Source organism: Oncorhynchus clarkii, chromosome 12, assembly GCF_045791955.1.
Source record: "Oncorhynchus clarkii lewisi isolate Uvic-CL-2024 chromosome 12, UVic_Ocla_1.0, whole genome shotgun sequence".
Lineage (NCBI taxonomy): Eukaryota > Metazoa > Chordata > Actinopteri > Salmoniformes > Salmonidae > Oncorhynchus > Oncorhynchus clarkii.
In genome coordinates this window covers 29,749,000-29,769,778 of record NC_092158.1, presented here as the reverse complement: position 1 = coordinate 29,769,778, position 20,779 = coordinate 29,749,000, and the positions used below count along the sequence as shown (strand labels likewise).

General features: G+C 42.5%; 1 protein-coding gene across 2 annotated transcripts; it reads left to right on the top strand.

The window, feature by feature from the left end:
* The first annotated feature begins 6,692 nt into the window (after positions 1–6,692).
* On the top strand, positions 6,693–20,564 carry LOC139423013 (arf-GAP with Rho-GAP domain, ANK repeat and PH domain-containing protein 1-like). 2 transcript variants are annotated; one of them, XM_071174563.1, is made up of 29 exons: positions 6,693–6,972; positions 7,132–7,161; positions 7,362–7,447; positions 7,599–7,733; positions 7,841–7,910; positions 8,004–8,124; positions 8,287–8,468; positions 8,583–8,689; positions 8,769–8,968; positions 9,636–9,721; positions 9,939–10,118; positions 13,342–13,516; positions 14,200–14,325; positions 14,929–15,064; positions 15,257–15,359; positions 15,463–15,658; positions 15,880–16,101; positions 16,253–16,468; positions 17,159–17,264; positions 17,496–17,643; positions 17,758–17,835; positions 18,012–18,086; positions 18,217–18,334; positions 18,507–18,620; positions 18,881–19,011; positions 19,119–19,201; positions 19,336–19,386; positions 19,515–19,578; positions 19,670–20,564. In XM_071174563.1, exons 1-29 carry the CDS (start codon positions 6,964–6,966, stop codon positions 19,712–19,714), a joined length of 3,393 nt encoding a protein of 1,130 aa, XP_071030664.1. In that variant the 5' UTR covers positions 6,693–6,963; the 3' UTR covers positions 19,715–20,564. The 2 variants fall into 2 exon arrangements, with proteins under 2 accessions (XP_071030664.1, XP_071030663.1); XM_071174562.1 differs by having other exon boundaries at positions 6,857–6,972; positions 18,878–19,011.
* Positions 20,565–20,779: the final 215 nt, after the last annotated feature.

The window sequence follows — 20,779 nt, the reverse complement described above, 5'->3', positions numbered from 1 at the left end:
CTGATATTTCATCAAACATCGCTACAGATAGTTGACAACAAGGGTTATAAAAATGTTGTAATTTAATATTCAACACCCTAAAATTTCCACTTTTTATACCTTGCCGAAATTACACAAGAATGTTACAAAACCTCCAGGGTGCCCTATTGTAGCGGGCATTGATGCAGTAATGGCCCCTCTATTGACTTTTGTTGACTTTTTTTATTAGACCACTCGCAGAACAGCTCCCCTCCTTGGTAAAGGACACCAGCAGTATGAGCTCTATTATTGAATCTCTGATCCTCTCCTAGAGAATACTTTGTTAGTTACTTTTGATGTTGAGTCGTTATACACAATTATTCCACACTAGGTCGGTATTGAAGCTATGGAACATTTTCTTCTGCAACGTGACCCTAATGAACTACTCATGCATTATAACATTGACTGAAATAGTACTCACACACAACTACTTCATGTTTCTAAATTATGTCTTTATTCAGACGAAGGGTACTGCTATGTGATCCCCATGGCTGCTAACTATGCTAATTTGTATGTGGGTTACATGGAGAAACAGTCTATTTTCAAATCCTCTCAAAAATGTTTTCTTGTCTAACATCATTATTTGGAAAAGGTATATTGATGATATTTTTGTTCTATGGAGGGGTGATGCAAAACAGCTCCAGGGGGCCAACCATTCTTTTCTTAACTCCTGTTCTGAGCATCTGATATTTACTATGCAATCTGATACACGTCAAATCAGTTTTCTTGATCTTCTGATCTTGTGCAAAGATAATGTTTTATATACTGATCTTTACAGGAAACCTACTGATCGTAACAGTTTGTTGATCGTTGATAGTTGTCACCCACTTCCCTTGAAAAAAAGTTTGCCTTACAGCCAATTCTGTCTAATCAAAATAATTTGTAAAAAACAATCAGACAGAAATATAGCTGAGACACAAAGTAAATTCAAGGAGGGGGGGTACAGATTAATACTGCCGTTGAGAAATATCTTAACAAGGCGAGATACGACCTTTTTCAAGGTCGGTCTCGCAAAAATAAGTATTCTAACTACCCGCTAGTCAAAGTGCTCTGAACATTAAGGGAATCGGTCAAACACTGGTACATTCTAAGATCCGATGATGGTATCGGTAATGTGTTTTCGGACCTTCCCTTGGTCGAATTCTCGTGGGGCGGAAACCTCAGAGAAACTGAAACTCTGATTTACCACCCCAAGTTATCCCTGCACAATGTGTGTTTGCGCCCATACTGGATGGAAACTACAAGTGTAATGGCTGTGCTCAATGCAATGGCACTTATAAATGTAGATCCTTCAAACACCCCCAAACAGGGAAACAGATCCCAATCAAAGGTGTTATCACGTGCTCCACTAAGGCAGTTATTTATCTTATAACTTGTCCTTGTGGTAAAAATGATGTGGGTAAAACAAAGCGCAAATTAAAAGTACGTATCTTGGAGCATCGTAGCACCATTAGGTGCAAAAACTCGACTTACCCAGTTGTGGCCCACTTTTTGGAAGAAAACCACTCGATTTCGTCTCTTCATTATATTGGCATCGAACATGTCACCCTCCCTAGGAGAGGGGGTGACCTCGACAATTTTTTGTTAAAACGAGAGGCTGCCTGGATCTTTAATTTAAAGACCCTTGCTCCCTTCGGTCTCAACGTAGACTTTGATCTGAAGCCATTCTTGTGATTATTGTGATTTTGCTATTGTAAATGTTTGTAGGCTTATGTAGCCAAATTGTATCTATGATCGTACGCTATCCATTTATGTTTTTGTATGTTATTTTAATATATGAGAATTAACCAATGATATCAGGCCACACCCGGCCATGATTACAGACACCTGTGTGTCTTTTGACACTATATAAATGAGTCATCCCGCAGTGTTTGTCATTATACCTAGATGAAGACCGCTTGTCTGTCGAAACGTTGGACATAAATATTTTTGCATCGGAGCTCCAAGTGTTTGCGGCTCTCCTTTATTTTTTTAAGCGTTCCACTCCGCTAGCCAGCACCTCGCTATATAGGTGTGCGTTTCTTTCACCTCTAACTTAATATTACTACCTGCACTGTAGATTTCTACCATCATATTCAGATGGGACAGGTATATTACGATATACCAGACCTTCCCTTATGAACGTAGCACACCCAACACCCTGTCCAATTGATCTATCAGATCTGATTGAGCAATAACCAGGAATAATAAAATCCAGATGTGGTCGAAGCCATGTTTCTTGAACAAGTATCACATCAGGTTTGATCTCTAAATCTATTACACATTTCTTAAACTCCTGACTGTTAGCAATAAGCCTCAGCCATTCCACTGAACGATAACAAAATAAAACTTTAATTATCATCATACTGAGACATTCCATCATTGGTATCATTAGGAGTCAACATATCAACGATCATGGTGACAGTAACATATGTTACTCTTAAAAACTTCTACAATGATCTTCAATCTGGCAGTTGTTCTTTCCACAAACACAGTCAGGTTTATCATCTTTTCGATGAAGGCTATAAAGTCAATCTGATTAACTATTAAGGTGTCCTTTGAAACGACACATTTGTGAGAGCAAGATTTCTGACCAGGTCTCGTATCTGTGTCTAGACATTTTCTACAGTAGGTTCAGCTATTCCAGGAGTAACCCTCTTATCGCCATCATTCTGCCTAATAGTTTCACCAATCTGCCTTGCAGTCTCTGCATAAGAGACATTATGAGTGATTCTATATCTTTGGGCCTCTCTAGCTTCTTTCTGCACCTGGCATCCACCAAATGCTGCACACAATTACAACATTTAACCTTGACATTGTTTCCACAGTCATATTCATGTGTGACTCTATTTGTTTTTATAGCTTACAGTTAGTCAGCACCTCTACACTAAATCATTTTCTCTGGGTGTGCGCCAGCTCATGCTTTTTATTAGACTATTACCCCTCCACACGTTTTCTTTCCTTTGCACAGAGCCGCTAGACGCCCCAGTCCCTCGTCACTGAACTGGATTCATTACCAACAACCCCGGACTGTCTTGTCTCATTACGCACACCTGGTTCCCATTCCCCCTGATTAAGTATGTGTACATACAGTGGGGCAAAAAAGTATTTAGTCAGCCACCAATTGTGCAAGTTCTTCCACTTAAAAAGATGAGAGAGGCCTGTAATTTTCATCATAGGTACACTTCAACTATGACAGACAAAATGAGAAAAAAAATCCAGAAAATCACATTGTAGGATTTTTTATGAATTTATTTGCAAATTATGGTGGAATAAATAATAAATAAGTATTTGGTCAATAACAAAAGTTTATCTCAATACTTTGTTATATACCCATTGTTGGAAATGACAGAGGTCAAACGTTTTCTGTAAGTCTTCACAAGGTTTTCACACACTGTTGCTGGTATTTTGGCCCATTCCTCCATGCAGATCTCCTCTAGAGCAGTGATGTTTTGGGGCTGTTGCTGGGCAACACGGACTTTCAACTTTTAACGTGTTTCCAATCAATTGTTGAGAGAGAGCACCTCAAATATCACATTCATTCATTTGTACATTTCCATGAATTGCAGCACAGTTGGTTTCTGTTTCAGTCACATTTTGTGGGTCAAACAAAAACACAATAATGATTGGTTGACAATAGAGCCTCCCACAATGCAGGCGTTGGCTGCAGGATGAAGTTGGTGAAGAGCAACTGCAGAAACTTGCAGTCGACTGCATTCCAAACTTTAGTGTCCTTTGATGACATGAACTTTGTAAAGTTCATGCAGTCGACATGTAAACACAAGTCGGAACATTTTATCCCCATAATGCAACATACTTTGAAAGGGACTAACGAGGTTAAGGTTAGGAAAAAGGTTAGGGTTAGCAAAAATGCTATTCTTACCTGTTACAAAAATCACTTTGTATCGAATCTGTTGCCAAATAAACTGCATGTTTTCCCGAGTCTTTGTGGGAAGACCACACAACATATCACGTGACTCCCAAATTCACTTCGATATGATCGGTTATTTTATAAATATTTGCGAATTAAGGCGTTCCCATTGCCATTTATCAAATAGTTAATTTTACAGACACACTCTAAAAAGAAAAGGTTCCTGGTGTATCCTTTAGGGGTTCTTCAAATTGAAACTGTGGGGGAACCTCTATAAATTATTCGAAGAACCCTTTGAAATGGTTCTTCAAATAACCCCTTTTAATGGATCATTGAAGAACCGTTTGGGTTCATTTTTGAACAACCCCCTCTTCCCTATTATTATTATAATGAATAATGCACATATAACACAATATCTAAATACAATCTAAATGAGGTCAATCCCAGCAGAGCCCCAAGTCCAATGGATATATCCTCTGGCCTGTTGATGTTAATGTGATGATGTTCTCCGTATCCATAGCCACAATGATTTTGCAGTGCATGGTGATCAAATAGGTTTCCTGTTATATTCACTAGAGGTGTAGGGAGGGTGAAGTCTGGGAATCCCCCAAAAATGGGAGAGTAGCAGCAGCGTAAAAATAGGGATTGGGGGTGGGCACACAATGCAAATTGTCCGGGTAGCCATTTGATTACCTGTTCAGGAGTCTTATGGCTTGGGGGTAAAAACTGTTGAGAAGCCTTTTTGTCCTACACTTGGCGCTCCGGTTAGGGTTAGGGTTGCCATGTGGTAGTAGAGAGAACAGTCTATGACTGGGGTGGCTGGGGTCTTTCTCTGATACCGCCTGGTGTAGAGGTCCTGGATGGCAGGCAGCTTAGCCCCAGTGATGTACTGGGCCATACGTACTACCCTCTGTAGTGCCTTGCAGTCAGAGGCCGAGCAATTGTCGTACCAGGCAGTGATGCAACCAGTTGCCTCTGACTGCAAGGCACTACAGAGGGTAGTACGTATGGCCCAGTACATCCCTGGGGCTAAGCTGCCTGCCATCCAGGACCTCTACACCAGGCGGTATCAGAGAAAGACCCAAGCCATAAGACTCCTGAACAGGTAATCAAATGGCTACCCGGACAATTTGCATTGTGTGCCCACCCCCAATCCCTATTTTTACGCTGCTGCTACTCTCTGTTTATCATATATGCATAGTCACTTTAACTATACATTCATGTGCATACTACCTCAATTGGGCCGACCAACCAGTGCTCCCGCACATTGGCTAACCGGGCTATATGCATTGTGTCCCGCCACCCACCACCCACCATCCCCTCTTTTACGCTACTGCTACTCTCTGCATGGTCACTTTAAACATATCTACATGTACATACTACCTCAATCAGCCTGACTTACCGGTGTCTGTATGTAGCCTCGCTACTTTTAAAGCCTCGCTACTGTATATAGCCTGTCTTTTTACTGTTGTTTTATTTCTTTACTTGCCTATTGTTCACCTAATACCTTTTTTTGCACTATTGGTTAGAGCCTGTAAGCAAGCATTTCGCTGTAAGGTTGTATTCAGCGCACGTGACAAATACACTTTAATTTGATTTGATTTGAAATATAATTATACAGATGATTAACAAAACATGCACGACAGAATTTATACCTTGGTATTTGAGGTGAATGTGAATGAAAAAAAATGGTGTTGATAATGGTTTTCATACACATACCTTGTCCATAATGTAGAGGCCTATGGAATATTCATTGAAGAGGTAAGGGAGGAGGATGGTACATGTGATCAGCATAACAAACCAATGCATATTGACATACCATGTTGTATACCTCCAGTTCAGTCATCTGCACCCAACACAGCTAGCCTTCAACATATCTTATAGCCTACACATTCTTACCTCTTTGTTGATTCATATCCATTGAATTGTGTCCATTTTCTATTTTAGAAAGATTTGCACAAAAGATAAACGGTATCATCATAAAACAATATCAATGTAGATCATACAAGGGACAAACATGAATTTAAATTGAGGAGATCTTTACATTTTTCAGTTAAGTGCCTGCACCTGCTGCCCTTTCAAATCCAAATGTTTCAGTTGGGCAGTTAGGTTCCTGCAAGAACCCCCACCAACTAAGAAGGTTTCTCGATGAACCCCACCTACTATGGGGTTCTTAGAATAGCTTTTAGAGGCCATTTTCAGTGCCAAGAACCCTAAGGTTCTTTGGAGAACTTTGAGGATCTTAGAAGAACTCTTGTTGAACCCCTCATTTTTAGAGCGCAGGAAAAAATCCCACCTTTTCTAGCGTATTTTGTTTAGTCGACGTTTGGAAATGTACTGACAAATCAGGCCTGTTGTAACATGTACTTTACATGCATAACACGTTTGGATGGTAACCTGCTTACTGTCCGCCTCTCAGGTAACATCAGTGTACTTCCCATATATGCACTATATGGTTTGTTTACTTCCACTATTAGCTGGCTAATCCAGCCAAATGTTTACCGGTAAACACGATGATTTGACTTTTGAACATCTGGTCAGCCTTTCCTAGTGTTACATACTACAACATAACTTTATTGCGTGACAAGGCACAGAATAATCTTATTTATGATATGTATTTGTGATACCATCAATATTTATTTCAAGCATTCTGATCACAAAGGCTGCCATCTGTGAGTCTGGCCATAGAGTCTATGCTCTATGCTCATATTATATTTTGTGGGACCTTGTTCCCTCTATTGGGCAATGATTTCTCTCTCTCTCTCTCTCTCTCTCTCTCTCTCTCTCTCTCTCTCTCTCTCTCATATATATATATACCTTACTCATATGCCTGTGGCCTTGTGCCATTAGAGAAGCTGCTGTAAATCTCAGACAGAGGCTGTTTGTTCAGGGTGATTGCAGTTTCATGAGGAACATCAGTCTCTCTGACAGCAGTTTACTAAGCCCACATCCTGTATATACCTGCTGTGATAAGAGGAACATTGTCAGACGGATGGGGCTCGCAATCCCAAGCAGGTTGCCAGATGACAGTGCCCATTTCTTACTCAAACCCTGTCAGTTTACCAATGTGAACTAATCTCAGACTCTGAGAAAACATGAATGAGGTACTGTATGAAGTTACTGTATTAATTTACTTCCTTACCATCAGTTGTGAGGTCTGACGCTCTGTTGGATGGTGTGGTTTTTCATTGGAACGTGACGCAGCTGTACATTTCCCGACATAACAGAGAAACTATTTATTAACTGTAATCCTTTGGCTTCAGTTATTCGTCTCAGATGTCATGGCAGACCAGGTACGTTATACATCTGTGTGGATGTTTAGGTACTACATTTGTCTCTTATTTTTGTGGGATTACAGATGTTTAGAGTGACTGACTGATGGGTGTTTATGTTAGTGATCGTACACGTGCCAGAGTTATTTTTGTACACAGTCATTGAAGTACAAAAGATGACATTTTGATACATTGTTAGCATTTTGTATTCTGGACCATAGGAGGATTCATTGCGAGCCATGCAGAACTGCTTCCGCAGTCAGTTTAGTATGGAGGAGGTTGAGTGTGAAGACATTGAAGCAAGCAGGTGTGTTTCTTTTGAACTGTTTTGCCTGTGAGTTGTGTGTGATTCCCCTCGATTGCATGTTTTGGTTATATTATACTTGACTAGAAACGGGAGAAAACATGATGAGATAAGGTGATGTCCTTGCTACTTTTGTGTGTATCTCTGTTCTCAGGAGAACATCATCGGTTGATGAAGACAGTATCTATCTTGCCTGCACACTGTCACGATCATACGACCTCGGAGACTCTGATCTTCACCACACTCCTGTTATCAAGATGGGCTGGCTGGACAAGACCCCACCTCAGGGGTAAGAGAGAGAGGTGCATGCGTGCGTGCGTGCACATGCATGCATTTGTGTGTTTGTTCATGCATGTGTGTGTGTGCATGTGTAAGTAATCTCTGTTTTATCTGCAGGAGCCTTATTTTCCAGAAGCGTTGGGTGATGTTGGATGCACAGTACCTGCGATACTTTCAAAATGAGAAGGTTCAGACGTCTTCTATAGACCCACACATAGTGTCACAGATCAGAGTGTATACTGTGAAATACCTTCTCACTCCTTCTCTCCTTATTCCTCAGGAGGTCTACTCAAAGCGGATCATAGCCATACGGTTTGTCACTGAAGTGCTTAACGTTGGAGAGCAGAAGTTTGAGGTGGTGACAAGGAACAGGACTTTCTTGTTCCGTGCTGAAAACAACAGTAAGTGTTCAGCCTAAAGTAACAATGATCACAATGAGGAAATATGAATACTTTGTGTGTGCAATCTGTGTGCAATCTATGTGTGTGTGTGTGTGTGTGTGTGTGTGTGTGTGTGTGTGTGTGTGTGTGTGTGTGTGTGTGTGTGTGTGTGTGTGTTTTCAGCTGTCAGGGAGGAATGGGTGTCAGTACTGAAAGAAACTATTCAGCAGCGTCGTAGCAGCATGGAGATGTCCCTTATGAACTCTCTCATTAGTAAACAAGGATACCTGGAGATGAATGGACTGCGCTCCAAGGTCTATGTAGTCATCTGTGCTGACAGGGTCTTCCTCTACGGGAACGCTGAGGTGTGTATCCATGGTGCATGCATTTGTCCTGAAATAAATTAAATGAAATGTTCATGAAAGAAAGTCCTTTGGAGTCAGTTATGCTTAAAAACCTGTGATGTTCTCTGTCATCAGGAGCACAGCCAGGGTGTTGGCATCACCTACATTGAGATGAATGTGGGTACTGTGAAGAGCACAGACAAACGGTCCTTCAACCTCACCACCTTCTACAGAACATTCAGGTGAGACTGACCTCTGACCTATGACCCTTTAATGTCATCCCACAGTGAACCCTCTGTGACCCCTGTTCTGTTTGGTTAGTTTCCTGGCCGAGTCGGCGCAGCAGAGGGATCAGTGGGTGGAGGCCCTGCAGGACTGTGTCAGTCGCTCTCTGTCCAGCGATGTGGTGGCCCAGAAGATCTGGGCTGTGGAGGCCAACCAGCGCTGTGCAGACTGTGGCGCCCCCCATCCAGACTGGGCCTCTGTCAACCTCTGTGTGGTCCTTTGCAAGTGCTGTGCAGGTACAGAAGAACCTTGCCTAGATGGCAGTCCAAACTCAGAGAGTGAATGGTCAAGAGCATTGATCAGTTTCTATAGTGATCAGATTACACACTCAGTCACACACACTACACTGACACTCTCACACAAAAACACACACACATCCACATACACTACATTCACACACACACACACACACGCATGCCGACATAACACAAACACATACGCATACACGCTCGCACACACACACACATACACACACACACACTTCTACGCTAATTATATCCTGCTGAAACTCTGTTCTCTATTTTACTCTTATTATTATCTATCCTGATGTTTAGTCCCTTTACCCTTCATGTACATATCTACCTCAAATACCTTGTACTTCTGCACATTGATCTGGTACTGGTACTCCCTGTATATAGCCCCATCCTTGTGCATTTTATTCCTCTTGTGTTACAATAGTTTTTTTTAACTGCATCGTTGAGAAGAGATCGTAAGCAAGCCTATCACAGTGAAGTCTGCACCTGTTCTATTCAGCCCATGTGACAAATAAAATAGAATTTGATAAATAAATATTTCAGGTCAATAAGTTGTACCACATTGGTACAGTGCACATACATTTCCATTGGATAACAGTGCCTGGGAGAGGACATTGACATCAAATTCTGACATCTCTCTGTGGTTTAGGCGTGCACAGGGGTCTGGGCCAGAGTGTGTCCAAAGTTCGCAGTCTGAGAATGGATGAAAAGGTGTGGACTGATAACCTTATTCAGGTAGGTTTCTAATGAGTTTTCTATTAGGAACCTCATCCTCACCACCCATATGTGGTCTTCCTCTGTTTATGTTCCTCACACTATGGTTCCTCTTTTTATATATTTGCATTAATTTACATGTTTTCCTTTGAAAAGAAGAACTCTCTCATAGCTCACCTTGTCAATAAAGGGATACATCTTTCAGATCAAGGTTCTAATGCCACTCCCTGTTCACCAGGTGTTCCTGTTAGGTAACAACAGGGTAAACCTGTTCTGGGCAGCTAACACGCCACCAAGCGAGGCGCTCCAACCATCAAGTGATAGTGAGAAGCGCCAGCGCTTTGTCTCTGCTAAGTATTGTCAGGGGAAATATCGCCGCTACCATGCTCTGTTTGGCCAACAGGAGGCCCTCAACAAAGTGAGACACACACATACTGTCAAATATCACTTTTCTCCCCCGCTCCCTATATACAGTTGAAGTCGGAAGTTTACGTACAACTTAAACTTTTTCACAATTTCTGACATTTAATCCTAATAAAAATTCCCTGTTTTAGGTCAGTTAGGATCAAATCAAATCAAAGTTAAATTGTCACGTGCGCCGAATACAACAGGTTTAGACCTTACAGTGAAATGCTTACTTACAGGCTCTAACCAATAGCGCAAAAAAGGTATTAGGTGAACAATGGGTAAGTAAAGAAATAAACAACAGTAAAAAGACAGGCTATATACAGTAGCGAGGCTTTAAAAGTAGCGGGGCTACATACAGACACCGGTTAGTCAGGCTGATTGAGGTAGTATGTACATGTAGATATGATTAAAGTGACCATGCATATATGATGAGCAGAGAGTAGCAGCAGCGTAAAAGAGGGGTTGGAGGATGGTGGGTGGCAGGACAGAATGCAGACAGCCCGGTTAGCCAATGTGCGGGAGCACTGGTTGGTTGGGCCAATTGAGGTTGTATGTACATGAATGTATAGTTAAAGTGACTATGCATATATGATAAACAGAGAGTAGCAGCAGCGTAAAATAGGGGTTGGGAGGGCACAATGCAGATAGTCTGGGTAGCCATTTGATTACCTGTTCAGGAGTCTTATGGCTTGGGGGTAAAAACTGTTGAGAAGCATTTTTGTCCTAGACTTGGCACTCGGGCACCGTTTGCCATGTGGTAGTAGAGAGAACAGTCTGTGGCTGGGGTCTTTGACAGTTTTTAGGGTCTTCCTCTGACACTGCCTGGTGTAGAGGTCCTGGATGGCAGGCAGCTTAGCCCAATGATGTACTGGGCCGTTCGCACTACCCTCTGTAGTGCCTTGAGGTCAGAGGACCAGCAATTGCCGTACCAGGCAGTGATGCTCTCGATATTGCAGCTGTAGAACCTTTTGAGGTTCTCAGGACCCATGCCAAATAATTTTTGTTTCCTGAGGGGGAAAAGGCTTTGTTGTGCCCTGTTCACGACTGTCAAGGTGTGTTTGGAACCTTTTAGTGTGTTGTTGATGTGGACACCAAGGAACTTGAAGCTCTCAACCTGCTCCACTACAGCCCCGTTGATGAGAGTCCACAATCATCTCCTTAGTCTTGGTTACGTTGAGGGATAGGTTGTTATTCTGGCACCACCCGGCCAGGTCTCTGACTACTACCTTATTTTAAGAATGTGAAATGTCAGAATAATAATTTATTTCAGCTTTTATTTAGTCCATGTCAGGACTACCCGACATGATGACTCCTTGCTGTCCCCAGTCCACCTGGCCGTGCTGCTGCTCCAGATTCAACTGTTCTGCCTGTGATTATTATTATTTGACCATGCTGGTCATTTATGAACATTTGAACATCTTGGCCATGTTCTGTTATAATCTCCACCCGGCACAGCCAGAAGAGGACAGGCCACCCCACATAGCCTGGTTCCTCTCTAGGTTTCTTCCTAGGTTTTGGCCTTTCTAGGGAGTTTTTCCTAGCCACCGTGCTTCTACACCTGCATTGCTTGCTGTTTGGGGTTTTAGGCTGGGTTTCTGTACAACACTTTGAGATATACGCTGATGTACGAAGGGCTATATAAATAAATTTGATTTTGATTTGATTTGATTTCTTTCATCACATTCCCAGTGGGTCCGAAGTTTATATACACTCAATTAGTATTTGGTAGCATTGCCTTTAAATTGTTTAACTTGGGTCAAACGTTTCGGGTAGCCTTCCACAATAAGTTGGGGGAATTTTGGCCCATTCCTCTCGACAGAGCTGGTGTAACTGAGTCAGGTTTATAGGCCTCCTTGCTCGCACAAGCTTTTTCAGTTCTGCCCACAATTTTTATATGAGATTGAGGTCAGGGCTTTGTGATGGCCACTCCAATACCTTGACTTTGTTGTCCTTAAGCCATTTTGCCACAACTTTGGAAGTATGCTTGGGGTCATTGTTAATTTGGAAGACCCATTTGCTACCAAGCTTTAACTTCCTGACTGATGTCTTGAGATGTTGCTTCAATATATCCACATAATTTTCCTTCCTCATGAAGCCATCTATTTTGTGAAGTGCACCAGTCCCTCCTGGAGCAAAGCACCCCCACAACATGATGCTGCCACCCCCGTGCTTCACGGTTGGGATGGTGTTCTACGGCTTGCAAGCCTCTCCCTTTTTTCTCCAAACATAACGATGGTCATTATGGCCAAACAGTTCTATTTTTGTTTCATCAGACCAGAGGACATTTCTCCAAAAAGTATGATCTTTGTTCCCACGTGCAGTTGCAAACCGTAGTCTGGCTTTTTTAATGGCGGTTTTGGAGCAGTGGCTTCTTCCTTGCTGAGCGGCCTTTCAGGTTATGTCGATATAAGAATCCTTTTACTGTGGATATAGATACTTTTGTACCTGTTTCCTCCAGTATCTTCACAAGGTCCATTGCTGTTGTTCTGGGATTGATTTGCACTTTTCGCACCAAAGTACGTTCATCTCTAGGAGACAGAACGCGTCTCCTTCCTGAGTGGTATGATGGCTGCGTGGTCCCATGGCGTTTATACTACCTTCAGGCATTTGGAAATTGCTCCCAAGGATGAACCAGACTTGTGGAGGTCTACAATTTTTTTCTGTGGTTTTGGCTGATTTCTTTTGATTTTGTCATGATGTCAAGCAAAGAGACACTGAGTTTGAAGGTAGGCCTTGAAATACATTCACAGGTACACCCCCAATTGACTCAAATTATGTCAATTAGCCTATCACAAGCTTCTAAAGCCATGACATCATTTTCGTGAATTTTCCAAGCTGTTTAAAGGCACAGTCAACTTAGTGTAAGTAAACTTCTGACCCACTGGATTTGTGATACAGTGAAATATTAGTGAAACAATCTGTCTGTAAACAATTACTTGTGTCATGAACAAAGTAGATGTCCTAACCAACTTCCCAAAACTATAGTTTGTTGACAAGAAATGTATGAAGTGGTTGAAAAACAAGTTTTAATTACTCTAACCTAAGTGTATGTAAACTTACGACTTCAACTGTATATATATTTCTCTCTTTCTCTCCCTCTTCATCCCATACTCTCAAAAGTTCAGACGTGTTTGCTGCTCTCTGATTCTCTCTCTCTCTCTCTCTCTCTCCTCTGTCTCTCATCTCTCTCTCCCTCTCTATCTTTCTCTCCCTCCTCCTTGCCTACCTCTCAGGCTCTGTGCAGTACCGTTCAGACGGATGATGTGTTGGAGACTCTGTCTCTGGTGTTCTGTGGAGCAGATGTGAACTGTTATACAGGTGATCCAGAGCTGCCCAGCCCTGTGTCTGTGGCCCAACACTATGGACAGATATTACAGGTGGAGTTCTTAACTCACAACCACAACACAGGTAGGAGTCTCATCTCTCTGCTCCATTTATATCTATTTTTTCTGGGTGCATTTACAGGTCTGGAACAATGCACCTATTTTTGGCCACCCCTCATCTTGGCCATGTTCTGTTATAATCTCCACCCGGCACAGCCAGAAGAGGACTGGCCACCCCTCATAGCCTGCTTCCTCTCTAGGTTTTTTCCTAGGTTCTGGCCTTTCTAGGGAGTTTTTCCTAGCCACCGTGCTTCTACACCTGCATTGCTTGCTTTTTGGGGTTTTAGGCTGGGTTTCTGTACAGCACTTTGTGACATCAGCTGATGTAAGAAGGGCTTTATAAATACATTTGATTTATAAATAAATTGGATTGATTTTATTTAGTTTTCGCAACCGAAGCTCTTGACCACAACGTAGCTGGTGTCGTAAAGGTCCTGAATCAACTCTATCATTATTATTGCTCCATGTTTTTGTTGTCAATTGTTTGTGGGTGTTGTTTTGACTCCTATTGTATGAATTTGTTGTTTATGGATGCTGTGTGGCTTTTCTGCCACCAGGTGGCATGTTTTGTGTTGTCTTGCACTTAAAAAAAGAAAAACTCCAATAAAATATATGAAAGGGAACCCTTGTCTCCAACTTTACATTCAACTTGTACTGTGTTTTGTTCAGTATAGGAGCCATCAGTAGTTCTATTTATTTCCTCTCTAGATCTGCCAGGGTCTAGGGCTGGAAATCACACACTCCTAGAGGCTGCTCTCCCCGTCTCACACACTGGTTATCTCTTCAAGACCGCTTCTTCAATACGGCCAGTAACAGAGTGCAAAGCAAAAGGAGGTGGGTGATTCATGGCACTATGTATAAACTCGAATCTCTGAGATTTGTTTGGACATGCTTTAAATCCAGGGTTGGGTAGGTTACTTTCTAAATGTAATCTGTTACAGTTACTAGTTATCGGTCCAATATTGTAATCAGTAACATAACTTTTGGGTTACCCAAACTCAGTAACGTAATCTGATTACTTTTCCCTTAAGAGGCATTAGAAGAAGACACAAAGGATCAATCAAACGCTTTTGGCGTGTCATAATAGTGGTCTCACTATTAGCGGAACAAACTTAAACTTCCGCCTTTTTCATTGAGAAAATAGAAAGGTGTCATAATTTTATTTAGCAAACATCCATTCTGAATTTTAAAGTAATCCAAGAAGTAATCATCTAGTTTTTCAAAAGTATCTGTAATCTGAATACAATATTTTTGCTGGTAATATAACTGATTACAGCTACAGTTTTTTGTAAATAGATTCCAGTTACTCCCCAACCCTGTTTAGATCTGAATGTCTATTGGTCAGGTGAAATAATGACCAACTTGGACAGTCCTCTTAGGAAAGTGTTATTAATGCCAATACAGTTACCATCAGCTAAATTGATGTATTTTCTCTAGATTTTAGCCGTCGATGGTGCTCTCTGAACCAAGGTAACTTCAGCTACTATGAGAGTGATAAGAGCTCCAGTCAGAGCGGCGGGATGAAAATGAGTGATGTCCTGTGTCTGTTGGTCAATCCCCCAGGGAAACATGGGTAAGACAGGCAACTCATTCACTCCCATCAGTAATGACATGAGCAGATCACATGTACTTTTCCATTGTGTAGCAAATGCCATTATTTATACCATTTAGGCATAATTGGGAATTTATAAAACCCTATCAGTGTAGGCTTTAGTAAAATGTTGATGTATATATTTCTTACCACACTGTACCTTTCCTGGCTCAGTTATGCCCATTCATTTGAGCTGTACCATGACTCTGGGAGAGTCTATCTATTTGGAGAAGACTCCTCTGACAAAGTGAAAGGGTGGATCAAGGCCATCGCCAAGGTAACCACCTCTTTAAAACTAGATTTCATTGAGTATCATGATAGACTGGTAATTAGTAGTTTTGCTAGTGTATATAGTACTGCCTTATCTTATTGCATGTCAGGCGCTGGTCCCCTCTGCAGCAGAGGACCTGGTGTGCTGGCCCTTTGCGAGGGTGGGTCGGTTGAGCTACACTGAGGGCCAGAGCCACCATAGCCCCCTCCTGGGCTGGTTCTCCCTGGGGGGCTCCAGACTGCTCCTACTCCTCCACGGAGCAGATCGAGTGGAGAACATCGACCTGCGCAAAATAAAGGAGCTCTGTGAGTCACTCTTGAAACTGCCACAGTGGAGGTATTAGGATGTACTGTAGAGGGAGAAGTTTTGTGAAGTTTAAGTTTTTAGTGTGTGTTGTTGTACTAATGATGTAAGAGTGCTATATTGTTTGTTTGCAACAGAATAAAACAGCTACTACGTTGATGTACATGCTGATGCAGATAGTGTGAGTCATGACACTGTATGTTGTTTTGTGTCCCTGTTTTAGCCATGGAGCAGGAGGCTGGTGCTGGTGCTGGTGCTGTGGTGCTGGTGGACGGAGGCAGGAGCCTGCGTGTGGAGGGGGACAGGAGGCCTGACTTCCAGGGCTGGCTGAGTGGGCTCCAACAGGGCTCAGGGAGAGGAGATGGCCCCCTGGACCAGCAGCAGCTCACTGACACAGACGTCCCTGTCATCGTGGACCGCTGCATGAGCTACATCACACAGCATGGTGGGTGGACCTAGCATGGCATCGGTCGGGACAGATACCTAACAAAAGATAAGCTCTTACTAGCTTCACTCATTTCATTATCAGTGTATTTGTAAGTCTGTGTTAATGGTTCAGTGTTGATGTGTTTCTTTATGGGAGATTTCCTTTCCAGGTTTGAAGTCAGAGGGCATCTATCGGAGGAGTGGTGTGAACTCCAAGATCGCCGCCCTGCTGTTCTTTCTCCGCCATGACGCCCGGCAGGTCCGTCTGAATGAAGGGGAGCGCCAGGTGGATGACGTGGCAAACGTCCTGAAGAGGTTCCTCAGGGAAGTGGGAGAGGGGGTTTTCAATGGCCATCAGGCCTCTCTGCCATGGCTCCACACCACTAGTGAGTCTGGCCTACCCTCATTCTAATACTGGTGGACCACAATGACCACACCACTGCTTTTCACTGCTTGTCTTGGTAGTCGTATCATTGAGCACGGTTACATGCACACAATAATGTTATTATTGTGGAAAGAGGTTAATATAATAGTTAGTTTAAAACGTTCCTGTTTACATCTGAAATCCGGCTTCTGATGGGACTTTTGATAAATGCAGAAAATCGTCAATTAAAATGAACATTCTACCACAGTGACCATGGTATTTTTGCAAAGGCTATTTGATTCTGAGTTCAGACATATAAAGTTTGTAAGTAAAAACAATTTATACGTTTTTCTGAACTCACTTCACTCGTGCATAAGAGGAGGTTTGCACTACCAGGTGCTTGCATATACCCAGATCAAATAAACCACTGGAACGCCAATTAAGCTGTTTACATGTCCTAATAATTCTACAGATTGCTCAGAAAACAAGGTGTTTTAATCTGCGTATGCTTACTTTGATTATGACCTTACAAAGATTAAGATAAGCAGAGTAAGGTGTTTACATGACAAATTTCATACTCGACCTTCTGCCATAATCAGTTTAATGTAGAATTATGTGTGTGCATGTAAACATATTCAGTGGTAGTAGCCCCATGATAGGGAGTTGTGTGCTGTGCTGTAATATGTAGGTGTTCTTCTTCTCTGTCCACCAGCTGTCAGTGAGATGAGTGAGAGAGTGTCCCAGTACCAGGCCCTCCTCCACAGCCTCCCCCGAGTCAACAGAGCCACTCTGGGGGCTGTCATCAACCACCTCTACTGGTGAGCCTCAATCGCTACCTCTGTCTGTCTGTCCTCCCCTCTCTTTTTATTTCTTTACCTCCATTCTGGAAAAATGGACCTCTTTCCCAAAGGACATTTGTCCTTTATTCACATATAAGTAGAATAAAAACAGTTTCTATACAGTTTCTATATAAGGAATTGACTCATTTGTCTTTGAAAGTTCAAGACATGCATCGCTGTTGTACAAATCTGGCGATTTTGTTCCCAAAGCGTCCAGTGCTTTGCAGATGAGAATCAGATGAACATGCACAACTTGGCCATTGTGTTTGGTCCCACGCTCTTCCAGATGGACGGCACTGATAACAGCGCAGGACAGGTGGTAGAGGATCTCATCCAGAACTACCAGGACATCTTCAATGTGAGTGTGTCTGTCTCACAGACAAAGAGAGAGAAATGTACTGTGTTGTCACAAGAAGACAAATGAATTGGCCTGATCAGATGGATGGAATACATTTGTCTGTCTGTGTGGCAGGTGGATGCAGAGCAGTTTCAGAGACAGCTGGACATGATCTCGCATGTCATCAAAGCACAGAAGGAACACACAGAGGAGGTGAGCACACACCCATGGCATGATGACATTTTCAGAACCCTTGCAGCAGCTGTTCGCCACCCAACTGAAATGATTAAATCCTGACTTCCTTGACCTATACTATCTATCTCTTACTATTTGCTGGACTAAGGATGGCTGTTGGCCTGCTGCGTCTCTCTCTTCATACTGTTCTGTAGGGAAGCCCCTCACCTCTCACCATCTGCGGGGTTTACCTGGAGAGGAAGGAGGAGGGCTCTGAGCTGCTGGTTCAGGTCAGCTCCATGTGCACTCTCACCTTTCACCGTTGACTCTAGAATCCATAGGCTACAGTACAGGGTGTTCTTCTGCAATTTTTTGGTGCCCAGATAATCATAAGCTCCCCTGCCTGCTCCCCTCTCTCAGATCTCTCAGGAAGTGAGTGCTGAAGAGCTGGTATGTAAGGTCCTGAGACGCAGGAACATCCCTCCACAGCAGGGGGACTACTGGAGCTGCTTCCTGGTCGACAACAACCAGGAGATAGGTAATGGTTTAGAACACCTCAGTTATAGTTGCAAAGTCTCTTCTTAAATGTTTGAGGAGTTGGACAGCTGTTGGTAATGTGTGAAATATCTTACATTGTTATAATGAAAGCTGGTGCTCAACTGTAAACTAGTGGTAAAATACATGGTGTCTTCTCTGGTTCCCCCAACCAGAGCGTCCATTGCACTATCAAGAGCGAGCGCTGACTATCTATTTCTCTCTGGGTAAAGACTGTCATCTGGTGGTCAAGAAGAACTGCTACATGGAGGCCATTCTTACCTACATAGGTACAGTATTTTGAATGAGTTGTGAATGACTACATAGTCAGTTTTGGATTGACGACAAAGTTAAACTTTACTACATAGAGTTTTGATGACCAGTACATACCATAAATATACTTACACAATTGAATATATTCTGTAAAAAAATTAAAAAGCAGTGATAACTGAAGATAAAGTCCAATGAAAAGGGGGAAGGAGATGTGTTAATGATATGGTAGAAAATGTGTACAAAGTAAATGAGAGTTGGATGTACCCTTTCACAGCAGGCAGGGTAGATGTCTCCCGAAACGGCCTGATCAAGTTCTGTGAAGAAAAAGGTCAAAGGGGTAAGGGAACCTTCAGCAGACGCCTCTGTGTGCTCAGTGGCTTGTCTCTAAGGCTGTACAAAGATGTGAAGGTAAGAGAGGATGGAAGGAGATGTGTGTTGTTTCTGTGACAGTGTGAGACTCCTGTAATGTATATGCAGTATTTGTGTAACAACAGCCTTGTTTGCCCATCTTGTAGAGTTCTCAGCCTGAGAGGGAGTGTCAAATCCACGCTCTGAAGGTCTACTGTGGTATCAAGAGGAAGTTACAGCCACCGTCATGGTGAGAATCTCTGAATGTCCCACTTGGGGCTTTAACCAGCAACCCCCCCATTTCAAATCATTTGGGTCCATATCAGCTGTCCATATCATGTCCTTGCTCTCCTTTCTTATGATCTCTATGATCTTGTGTTCTAGCTGGGGGATGACTGTAGTGTGTGAGAAGGCAGTACGAGACATACAGCAATGGTGAGTATCTTGGGTAGCAACTGAAGATCGTTAAACAGTAGTAATTAGAGCACTTAAGCTCTGCTGAGGATCATGGTAAAGATCTAGCCCTTCTCTAACTCACCCTCGCCCGCTACCAATCTTCTCAGGTACCTGTGCTGTGAATCAAAGAACGAGCTGATCGAGTGGCTGGCCACTTTTATGAGCCTCCAGGTAATTATCTTTTTGTGAAATAAAATGTCCTGCTTTTTTTTCTACTTTAGCTTTTCTCATCACTTTTTTTTGTATTTATTCATTTTCATAGCATGATGGCGATCTGTGGCCAGCAGCTTCCAGGCTAGATTCCTGATCTGAGGCTGAAGGGGAAATAACCTGATCCTGCTTTCCCATCCCATCTACTACTAGAGATGTTTTCAAGTCTTCAGGTCTTTCCTGGAAAGAAATGCGCTTTCACTGTATATCAAATCAATAACCTCAAAGTATATATTTTCTCTGTCAATATTTGGTTGAACCTATTTATAACCCACAGCTATGGTAATAACAGGGGAGGCAGTATATAACTACACTATAACAACAAACTCCCATTCTAAAAATGAGTAACAATAATATTAGAGGCACATGAGAAATATAATCTAAACGCTATGTTGACTTTGAGGTTCCCTTTTATGGGGACATAATGACCATGTTGGAGAGCTGCAGTCGTAAAGCCATCTAAGATGAGACACAGTGCTTTCTGTTCATGTCATTATGGTAACCGTGGTGGTCAGTAATGATTGGAGAGCAGGATTTCTACGCTGTCACTACTCAAGACCACAGCTTGTTGCATTACAGAGATGTGCAGTTTATATTACTTTCATTAATTTCATCAGCTCATCCTTTAACAGAACCTTAACATGAAAGGGAATCTGTTGTACGGCTAGCTAGACAGCACCCTTAGAGCAGCCAGGGCAGGGAAAGGAGACCGATCCGGTTGCTATTGCAGATTCAGCATCGATCCAGTGCCGGGCTGGTCGAAGCCCCAGAGGTTTCTCTCTCTCTCTCTCTGTATCTAAATCTGGGTCGTTCCACCAAGTCGGTGGCTTTTGAGAAGTGTAACTTTAAAAACATTTGTATTTTATTTGAACATTATGTCGTGAAGAGCACATGTTCATCTTCATAAAAAAAACACGTTTCAAATAAAGTAACAGAGTTGACCGTAACAGGGTTGATGATTTCATTTTTAAAAAGCCAGAATTCCCCTTGTGACAGGGGAATGGAAGCTTGTTGTGTACAACAGGGAGTGGCAGTTGAATGCAATCTTCACAACATCAACAAAAATATTTTTGGGATGTTGGTGTTAAGTTGGTTAAAATCCTCCTAGATGTCAGAGAGGGACCTGAGAGGGACCTGTCAAAAAGCTGACTTTTAGAACTTT